The following is a 10,639-nucleotide window of genomic DNA, read 5'->3' on the forward strand; positions in this document are numbered from 1 at the left end:
AAAAAATATATATACTTTTATGTAACATTTCATTTCTGCTACCCTAACTCCATCACAAAGCATTGGACACATCAATAAAGCTTTCCCTGTGTAATCTTTGAGAAACAAATAAGTATTGTATTATTCCACAAGCATATATTGTCTTTGTAGCTACACACATTTTCTTTCCAGCCAAGCACAGAGTAATTTCATAAGACACAACTTACTTTTCCACATTCTTTATTATAAAAAAAAAAGTATATTTAAAGATGAATTGTGGATCGTCAAAGATGTTGTTTAATTCAGAGGGCTCAACATCTACAATACAGGGGAATATATTCATCCTGGTGCTATTACAGAGCTCACAAAACTATGACCACCTTACAATATCCACACTAGCAGAAGACTTAGAATGCATGACCATTACATGTACACTGCTTAATTCTGAGTAGTACCCCTAGTGTAGATGTTGCCAGAGACAATATTTCAGTAGGACAAAATTCCTTTGGCAACTGTGTACAAAACCTACTGAATATGGTCCGTCGGTAAAAATGCATGTGGATAAACAACATGTCATCCAGTTTAGAAAGTGTACATTGAAACAGTACACTTGACACAGTCCAATGAAGGGGCACTGTAGTGTAATAGCAACCAAACGATAGGCAAACACAATCAGTTGTTTTGATGGGGCATTCCTCCATGACTGTCAGAAGGGAGCGGGGGTCTCATCAGGGGTGGCATGCCCATCCCGGGGCCACCGTGTTGCATCTGATGGTGGTGGTGCATCTGAGGAGGGCCAGGGGCACCAGGGGGCATGGGGGGCATATGCATCCCCCCTGGGGGTGGAGGGGGCATGGCCTCATTGGGGGGCCGAGGCCCTATCCCACTCATCAGCGGAGGGGGGCGCTTTACACCCATCGGGGGTACGGGTCCGCTGGGTGGAGCGAGGGATTTTTCCATCTTGAAGTGGAATTGGAGGAAAAACTGGAAAGATATTGGGGGGGATTACATGATGTGTACATTCAAGTTCAGGATTCTATTAATACCCAAATATCCGCCGAAAGATAGGACCATCTATGGGACTGTCAGCACCAGTACCATACCTGTTTTGTATCTTTGTTCCAGTGGGTCCAGAAGCGACTCTCGGCTTTATCAATCTCTCTGCTTGGCACCTGCAGAAATACAGAACATACAAAACAGGTCTGATTTGTCATTCACAGGAAAACAGAACAAGGAAAAGACAAATTGGAGTGATTGGGGATTCCCTTCGGTCCAAATGAAGACACACCTTGAAGGCGATGGTCTCATACGGTTCTGCAGCCAGTAGAAGGTACTGCCAACGACGGTCTGGGGGCTCAATGCGCTGCTCGTATGCAGACATGAAGCGATGCCTGGGCCCTATGCCCTCCGCTATCTCTGGGTAATCAATCTGATAAGGGAGGAGGAGGAGAGTTACTCAAGGTAACCAGTGTGTTCCAAGACTCAGAACAGTAGAAATTGCTTTCCCTCCATTGATCTGACCTTGTTGTATCTCGCTACACCCGCAATAACATCTGTTAAACACGTGTATGTGACCAATAAAATGGGATTTGACCCATGTTAATTATGTCCATGTCTCATTCAGACTCACCTGGAAAAGTAAAGACTGTTGCCCACTCTCTGGATCTCTCTGCTTGGTTACTGTTGACAAGGGAAATAATATCAGTTCAGCTCCATGATTCTCCCCAAAGAAGGTAAGAGGGACGCTGCGCCACCTTGTGGACTGCCCCAATTTCTTTTTTTACTTTGTTATCATTTAAGGACTATTTTTGCTCTAGATTGCAGAAAATGTCCTTTATTGCTATTCAAAAATGCTCAAATTGGGGCCACTGCACAACCACCTGTACTCAGGAGCACCACCTTGTTAGAAAAACCTGGGGAAAACCCTGACAGTACATAACAGATTGTTCTGGAGTCATTGAATCCTTGATGACTAACTACCATCAAAACACATAACCTACCTTTGTACCCTGGTCGACCAATCTTCACAAATTTCTTGACCTCAACCTTCACCTTTTCGGGGGCTGGCTGGGCAGGGGCTTCTTTTGCTTCTTTGGCTGCTCTTCTCGCTCTGCATTCAACAAAACAGGGAAGTGAACAACACCAGATATACAAAGTTGTTCAATTAAAGAAACATTTAAGTAGTAATAGATATGTACTTACAAATTGGTCTGATGCTTCTTTCCCTGTGTATGGGCCAGATAGCTGCCCTGTAATGAGAAAACGGTTAAGATCATGAATTCACATGAACCTTTTGAACTAGGGCTGACCACATTTTGTCGACTGGTCAGTTGTTTGGTTGAAAGTCTGTAGGTCGACCAAGATTTTTTAGTCGAGCAGTTGCAAATATATATGCAGTACCAGTCAAAAGTTTGAACACACCTATTTATTTAAGGGTTTTTCTTTATTTTTACTATTTTCTACATTGTAAAATAATAGTCGAGACATCAAAACTATGAAAACATATACTGAATCATGTAGTGACCAAAAGAAAGTGTTAAACAAATCAAAATATATTTTATATTTGAGATTCTTCAAAGTAGCCACCCCCTTTGCCTTGATGACAGCTTTGCTAACTCTTGGCATTCTCTCAACCAGCTTCATGAGGTAGTCTCCTGGAATGCATTTCAACTAACAGGTGTGCCTTGTTAAAAGTTACTTTGTGAAATGTCTTTCCTTCTTAATGCATTTGAGCCAATCAGTTGTGTTGTGACAAGGTAGGCATGGTATACAGAAGATAGACCAAGTCCATATTATGGCAAGAACAGTTCAAATAAGCAACGAGAAACGACAGTCCACCCTTACTTTAAGACATTTCCGAAAATGAAGAACTTTGAAAGTTTCTTCAAGTGGAGTCGCAAAAACCATCAAGCGCTATGATGAAACTGGCTCTCATGAAGACCGCCACAGGAAAGGAAGACCCAGAGTTACCTCTGCTGCAGAGGATAAGTTCATTAGTTACCAGCCTCAGAAATTGCAGCCCAACTAAATGCTTCACAAAGTACAAGTAACAGACAAATCTCAAACGCAACTTTTCAGAGGACACTGCATCATTCAGGCCTTCATCGTTGAATTGCTACAAAGAAAGCACTACTAAAGAACACCAATAAGGAGGAGACTTGCTTGGGCCAAGAAACACGAGCAATGGACATTAGACCGGTGGATTTTGGTTCCAACCGCCGTGTCTTTGTAAGACGCAGTATTTAGGCAAGAGGCCTGTGCGCATACATAACCCGTACTATTTACACTGTCTATGCACACTAGGTAAGACCTGGCCGGACCACCACCTATATTTTGGTTAGCGCGCCGGTTGGTGCTAAAGGTTAGGTAAGCTGTGGGAAGGCAGGAAAGGTAGGAAAGGGGACTCTAACTTTTACTTTCTTTGGTTCCGTCCAGCCCCTTTTCCCCACCTTACCGTGTTTAGGAATAATAAATTCCATGTAAACTGTATTTCTCTCTGCCTCTGTCCTTTCCTGCACCAACAATCACATACGTTTCACTCCACGGGGAGTTGAGATATAGCAGGGTGTTACGTACGCCTCTTGGAGGGAACGCAACAGTAGGTGAACGGATGATCTCCACATGTGTGGTTCCCACCGTGAAGCATAGAGGAGGAGGTGGGATGTTGTGGGGCTGCTTTGCTGGTGACACGGTCTGTGATTTATTTAGAATTCAAGGCACACTTAACTAGCATGGCTACCACAGCATTCTGCAGCGATACACCATCACATCTGGTTTGCGCTTAGTGGGACTATCATTTGTTTTCAACAGGACAATGACCCAGAACACCTCCAGGCTGTGTAAGGGATATTTAACCACCAAGAAGGAAAGTGAGTGGAGTGCTGCATCAGATGACCTGGCATCCACTATCACCCGACCTGAACCCAATTGAGACGATTTGGGATAAGTTGGACCGCAGAGTGAAGGAAAATAAGCCATCAAGTGCTCAGCATAAGTATCAACTCCTTCAAGGCTATTGGAAAAGCATTCCAGGTGAAGCTGGTTGAGAGAATGCCAAGAGGGTGTAAAGCTGTCCTCAATGCAAAGAGTGGCTACTTTGATGAATCTAAAATATATTTTGATTTTTTTAACACTTTTTGGTTACTATATGATTACATGTGTTATTACATAGTTTTGATGTCTTCACTATTATTCTACAATGTAGAAAATAGTAAAAATAAAGAAAAACCCTTGAATGAGTAGATGTGTCCAAACTTTTGACCTGTCATACACGCCTGTCTCAGTGGACTAATCCATTGTGAAGGCCACGGGGATGGCACAACAGTATCACCAGTAGTAAATGTACCGTTAATTCCCATAATTTCTAGTCCACAATGTTTGTTTGGATACGTTAATTTATGTTAATGAACTCAATATATTACAGTCTTTTAGCGTTCTCATGGTCGGAATGGACACATTGTTTGCAGACTGCACAACCTAGGCTACACTTGTAGGAAGCAAGTTTTGGCTCCTGTCAATGTTGAGTAAGGACACAAATCTGATTATGCAAAGTAGGCCTAGGCTACCTGGCCTGCATGCAAATGTAGGCCTATAAATGTGCCCATTTGGGGATCTGACAGTATTTCTGATTTTCTTAACTCACCACCACTGGAACTTCTCAAAGTAATTTTTACTTCACCTCAAACAGCAAAGTAAACTAAGTCTGTTTTTACAGCCATTAACATATAAACTCGGCAATAAAAAAAAATAAAAAAAGTCCTCTCACTGTCAACTGCGTTTATTTTTGGCAAACTTAACATGTGTAAATATTGTATGAACATAACAAGATTCAACAACTGAGACAAACTGAACAAGTTCCACAGACTTGTGACTAACATAAATGGAATAATGTGTCCCTGAACAAAGAGGGGGTCAAAATTAAAAGTAACAGTCAGTATCTGGTATGGCCACCAGCTGCATTAAGTAGTGCAGTGCATCTCCTCCTCATGGACTGCACCAGATTTGCCAGTTCTTGCTGTGAGATGTTACCCCACTCTTCCCCCAAGGCACCTGCAAGTTCATGGACATTTCTGGGGGCAATGGCTCTAATCCTCACCCTCTGATCCAACCGGTCCCAGACGTGCTCAATAGGATTGAGATCCGGGCTCTTCGCTGGCCATGGCAGAACACTGACATTCCTGTCTTGTAGGAAATCACGCACAGAATGAGCAGTATGGCTGGTGGCATTGTCATGCTGGAGGGTCATGTCAGGATGAGCCTGCTGTAAGGATACCACATGAGGGAGGAGGAAGTCTTCCCTGTAACGCACAGCGTTGAGATTGCCTGCAATGACAAGATCAGTCCGATGATGCTGTGACACACCGCCCCAGACCATGACAGATCCTCCACCTTCAAATCAATCATGCTCCAGAGTACAGGCCTCGGTGTAACGCTCATTCCTTCGACGATAAACGGGAATCCAACCATCATCCCTGGTGAGACAAAACCGCGACTCGTCAGTGAAGAGCACTTTGCCAGTCCTGTCTGATCCAGCGACGGTGGGTTTGTGCCCATAGGTGACATTGTTGCCGGTGATGTCTGGTGAGGACCTGCCTTACAACAGGCCTACAAGCCCTCAGTCCAGCCTCTCTCAGCCTATTGCAGACAGTCTGAGCACTGATGGAGGGATTGTGCATTCCTGGTGTAACTCCGGCAGTTGTTGTTGCCATCTTGTACCTGTCCCGCAGGTGTGATGTTCGGATGTACCGATCATGTGCAGGTGTTGTTACACGTGGTCTGCCACTGCGAGGACGCTCAGCTGTCCATCCTGTCTCCCTGTAGTACGGTCTTAGGCATCTCACAGTAAGGACATTGCAATTTATTGCCCTGGCCACATCTGCTGTCCTCATGCCTCTTTGCAGCATGCTTAAGGCACGTTCACGCAGATGAGCAGGGAACCCTGGGCATGTCATAAGTTTTCATAACTGTGAACTTATTTGCCTACTGTCTGTAAGCTGTTAGTGTCTTAACGACCATTCCACAGGTGCATGTTCATTAATTGTTTATGGCTCATTGAAGAAGCAAGGGAACCCGTGTTTAAATCCTTTACAATGAAGAGCTGTGATGTGATTTGGATTTTTACAAATTATCTTTGAAAGACAGGGTCCTGAAAAAAGGATGTTTCTTTTTTTGCTGAGTTTAGTTCCTCAAAGTAGCCTATTTAAAAAGAAAATTCCAGCTTTCTTTCGATAACCACTCAGCTTGAAAGAGAGGGAAAAAATGTCATGCTCTAATCCGGTGGAAACATCATAAAATGGGCCTACCTGATTACTTCTTTTCCTTGCGCAAATAGCCTACAGCTATGTCTGTCTGAAACTCACTGGAGCTGGAAATTCTGAAGGCCCAGAATATTTGAGAAAATGTTGCAAGTTTGCTAAAGTGAGCTTCAGGCCAGACCAAGTTAATAGTTGATACAATGTTTCAAGTTCCTTGTAGACAGGCCATGCATAGCCAATGTAATTTATAGGATATTTATAAGGATATTTTCTACCTTCAGGCTGCAATGTTTTTATTTGTAGGCTATTTTTTTTTACATAGTTGGCAACGGCAATATAACTTAATTTTAGAATTGTATTAACCACATAATCATTTTGAGATACGAAGACTTATTATAAATTAAATTAAACTGTTCCACAAAAATCATAACTGGCACACGGATTGGTAGAAATGGTAAGATAAATTGGCACTCCAAATGGAAATGGTTGCCACCTCCTGGTGTAGCCTCTTAGGAGCATAACAGCAGAATCTGCGAAGGCCAGCAGCAGCGGAGGAAGAGGGTCGGCAACAGTTTTTCTTCTGGTTAGACTATCTTGATCTCTGGCTCCCTCAAATCATTTGTGTGTCTTAATTATTTAAATCACAGTGTGCTTAAAGCATCAGACAAGCTCAGTAGCCTACATATTGTTGATTTTATTAAAACACATAGGGTGTGTCGATATAGGGAAAAATACATGTTTTAAAATTTTGACCAATCGATTGAACAGACGACTATAGGCCAACCAAGATTTTTTTGGGGGGGCCGCCCTAAATTTAACATCATATAAAGAGAAGAGTTATGGTGTGTTAAAATAAGCACTTTCTTACCTCATTGTTGTGGAGTGTCAGACACAGCTTACACTCATAAGAGCCCAGATGGTTCTTCATGAAATAGGGGTCCTTGTTGATGTCGATGGTCTCCAGGGCCAGCTGGCGGAGCCGCTCTCGCCTATCCCGGTTGCTCTCCGAGGAGGACGCCACGCCACCGCTCCCCGTCTTGCCCCCAGCTCTGTGTTGGAAATCCATCTTTGCGGGGCGATGGATTCACTCACCCTCAAACCTCCTCCTGCTGCTGCTAGACAGCTGGTCAAATACTCTGAAAATATGTCTTCAGACAGTGGAGAAACATACAGGAAGAATATTGTCAATGTTATGTTTGTAACAAATACAAGCAAAATAACTAAGATTGATTAGCTCAATTCCACAACTTATCTGCACTGTGGCATAGAAGGTGGAAACTACTTAACTAGCTAGCCACCTCTGTGGCTGTGATTGGCAATTGCCAATCTAACCTTTGCCATTGGAGACCAACACGTAAAATCTATTCATATGATGCATTTGCAGAACAACTAAAATCACGTAACGTTACCTAGTTAATAGATTAGCGTGCGACTAATTAACTAGCTAGCTATTTAGCCAATACTAACTAGTTACATTATCCATTTGCAAACATAACTACATCAAAGCACTGCATGTATTAACTAAGTCAAATTAGTTACATCTAATCTACGTTACTGGGTTTTGTTGCGCATGTTAGCTAAAGTAGCTTTGTTGAGCTAACCGGCAAGGTAGCTCAACATAATGACGATTTTAACTTTAAACGAACAAAACGGGGCACCTTTTCATATCTGGTTGCCGTATATGTAGATGCCTCTATTAAAATAAATACAATATCCTAGCTAATACCACATTTACCAGATAATGACTAGTTTTAAAACTCACCAATTAACTTACGTTTCGATCACGCTGTTCGCAATTTAAACACTCATGCGCATGCGCGAACATCAGTTTTGTACTTTTGTATATCTTTATTGACAAATGTACACAAAACACAATTTGACGATGTCAAATGTGGTCTTTCTTTAGCTTTACTGTACGAACTAGATTAACAAAAATATCAATATCTTAATTACTTCCCTTTCTAAAATTTGAGACATCCCTTTGGCCAGAATTTATAGCCTATAATGTTCAAATGCGTATCAGTCCAACCACAAAATGTCCTCACACGGTCACCATACTACGAAAGAAAGTGTCACATATGAAGGAGTGTCCACTTTTCTTTTTTCTAGGGACGTAGCTAGGCTAGTATCGAACACTTCGACCTCAGTGTGTTTAACCAACCACAAGTCAACACATTTCATGACGCTTTGTCAGTTAGGCAGCGAGTACTAGAAAGTAAGTGCACTTCTTCTGACAGCAGCAGGAGGCGGCTTGTGAGGAACTAGCTGAAACGAGTTTACCCGCATGAAACTACCGCAGTGAGACGTGTAACGATGGATATTACCAACACTGACATTTTGACAGAATAGCAAGCTAGGCTAGGTTGCCCTCCGCCATAAGGACATGGCTCTTTTTTAGCTGAGAGTGTTGCTTACCAAAGATTTGTATAATTAACGGTCAACCCTGTGCTGCATTTGTGAACCGCCTCAGGATGCGTTTCAATGAGAAGGAACTCATTTCGTTGAGTCGCCAACCATCTGAGAGGGCAGCGGAACTTGGCATGCGAGGACCGAAGAAAGGAGATGGTATGACTAATCCGAGTGGGATCACTATCATTATCACTGATGTCCATAACACATAGTCTAGATCTTAGCTACTCTAACTTGCCGGTTTGCAATTGTTACTCATTCATTGGAAGGCTACTGTAATGTCAAATTGATGGCATGATCAGGAAGACGTTTGCTCATTCATTCATTTGTTCTCATCTGTTATGCCAGTTGTAAAGAAGAGGTTGGTGAAGCTGGTGGTTAATTTCCTGTTCTACTTCCGAACTGATGAGGAGGAGGTAGGACGAGTTACCACCACCATCTTATGTCTGTCTCTGACTGTATGGGGATTTGGCAAGTGACAGGGGGTGTTTTTTCTCTCTTTGACAGCCTCAGGGTGCCTTGTTGCTAGAGCAGTGTCGGGTAGAAAGAGAGGACAGCCAAGCCTTCTCTATCAGTGAGTCCAAAACTGATCTCTCTTCTCTGCATTCATTGTTGAGTTTGGTTGGCTGTGACCCACTTTTTGTTTGACTTTTTTTGTAATTTAGCAGATGCTCTTATCCAGAATAAATATTGCTAGAGTGCCCAACATGAAAAGAAAAACAAAGTCCATTTTAAGCTTTAGTCATCGTACAAAAACATTGTGGGAACTGCTGTTCTAAGGAACCAATCTTCTCTCAGCTTTTCTAGATGAGGCAGAGAGGAAGTACCTGTTTGAGTGTGACTCCCAGGAGCAGTGTCAGGAGTGGATTGACTCCATCATCAAGGCCAGGTAATATAGGACTGCCCCATTTCACTTGCCTATTAGTGCAGAGGGTACAGCTACAGAAGCTATTCAGGACCAGGGTGGGTGATATTTTTTTTTTGTGTGTGACTCATCCTAGTTGCAACTCTATTCTTCATCTGTCCTACAGTTATGAGTTCATGAGGAAGAACTTGATCTTCTATCGCACAGAGATCCACCGGCTGACCGGCAAGGTAAGACAGACAGACCTGTTATCTGGATGGTCTCTTCTAACCATAGACTTTACAAAGTAACTTTACACAACCTGAATACACACTGATTACCTTCTCCTAGGACCCTCTGGAGCAGTATGGTATTGAAGATGAGACGCGCTTCCAGGTCACTAGTGGCCTACAGCTCATGCCTAAAGACATTTAAGATGTACTGTAGCCCCTGCCTACCTATGATGGACTAGTCACACCAACCACATCCCTTAGCATCTCAATATTATAGTGGTCTTTTCTTGCGAGAGAGTTCAACCTAGGTAAATGGGAAAGCCTTTTATATTTTAGATTAATTGTTTGTCTGTTTTTATGTTTGTTGTAATGATATGGCCTCCTATATCCAGGTACTGTACAACTCTTTCACGGGCTACTGCAGTGATATTCAAACTTTTTACTCAATTTTTTTCCCGACAGAATTTCTGGGGACCACATTTTTTCCCCTACAATATTAACTTTGACCCTTCTGTCACCTGCTGTACATTTAGTCATTTCACTCATTGACTTGGCTGGCTGTGTGATTCTCATTTCCTATATATGTAGATATGTTTTTTTTTACAATGGTTTTCTAGTGTAAGAAGCTGTGTTCTTAGTACAATGTGACGACTGTAAAGCTGTCAGCCTTTGAATGTGCAGAGGTTTTTGACTTCTTGAACCCCCCCCCCCCCCCCCCCCCCCCCCAGTGAATGAGACTGAAATGATGTACAGGCTGCACTTTTATCCAACCCACTTCTTTTTTCACTTCATGTTCTTGTATGTCATGTGTTTAGCCAGATTGGCAATACTTTTTTAGCTTGACCAATATTCCACGACAGTTGATCTTATTGGTGTTTGGTATGATTACTAATCTTATTTGTACTTTAGACCAATGTTTT

General features: G+C 42.5%; 2 protein-coding genes across 3 annotated transcripts; one reads left to right on the top strand and one right to left on the bottom strand.

Moving 5' to 3' along the window:
* Positions 1-202: 202 nt before the first annotated feature.
* On the bottom strand, positions 203-8,223 carry sf3a2 (splicing factor 3a, subunit 2). 2 transcript variants are annotated; one of them, XM_055866629.1, is made up of 8 exons: positions 8,008-8,223; positions 7,102-7,381; positions 2,182-2,228; positions 1,980-2,089; positions 1,610-1,659; positions 1,268-1,408; positions 1,083-1,151; positions 203-963 (listed from the first exon to the last, which is right to left on the bottom strand). In XM_055866629.1, exons 2-8 carry the CDS (start codon positions 7,297-7,299, stop codon positions 652-654), a joined length of 927 nt encoding a protein of 308 aa, XP_055722604.1. In that variant the 5' UTR covers positions 7,300-7,381; positions 8,008-8,223; the 3' UTR covers positions 203-651. The 2 variants fall into 2 exon arrangements, with proteins under 2 accessions (XP_055722604.1, XP_055722603.1); XM_055866628.1 differs by having other exon boundaries at positions 7,996-8,223.
* A 90-nt stretch (positions 8,224-8,313) lies between these two features.
* Positions 8,314-10,439, top strand: plekhj1 (pleckstrin homology domain containing, family J member 1). Its single transcript, XM_055866630.1, has 6 exons — positions 8,314-8,798; positions 8,991-9,058; positions 9,150-9,216; positions 9,441-9,531; positions 9,674-9,737; positions 9,838-10,439. The coding sequence occupies exons 1-6, from the start codon at positions 8,705-8,707 to the stop codon at positions 9,919-9,921; spliced, it is 468 nt and encodes a 155-aa protein (XP_055722605.1). The 5' UTR covers positions 8,314-8,704; the 3' UTR covers positions 9,922-10,439.
* Positions 10,440-10,639: the final 200 nt, after the last annotated feature.

Source organism: Salvelinus fontinalis, chromosome 17 (assembly GCF_029448725.1).
Source record: "Salvelinus fontinalis isolate EN_2023a chromosome 17, ASM2944872v1, whole genome shotgun sequence".
In the NCBI taxonomy this organism is placed as follows: Eukaryota; Metazoa; Chordata; class Actinopteri; order Salmoniformes; family Salmonidae; genus Salvelinus; species Salvelinus fontinalis.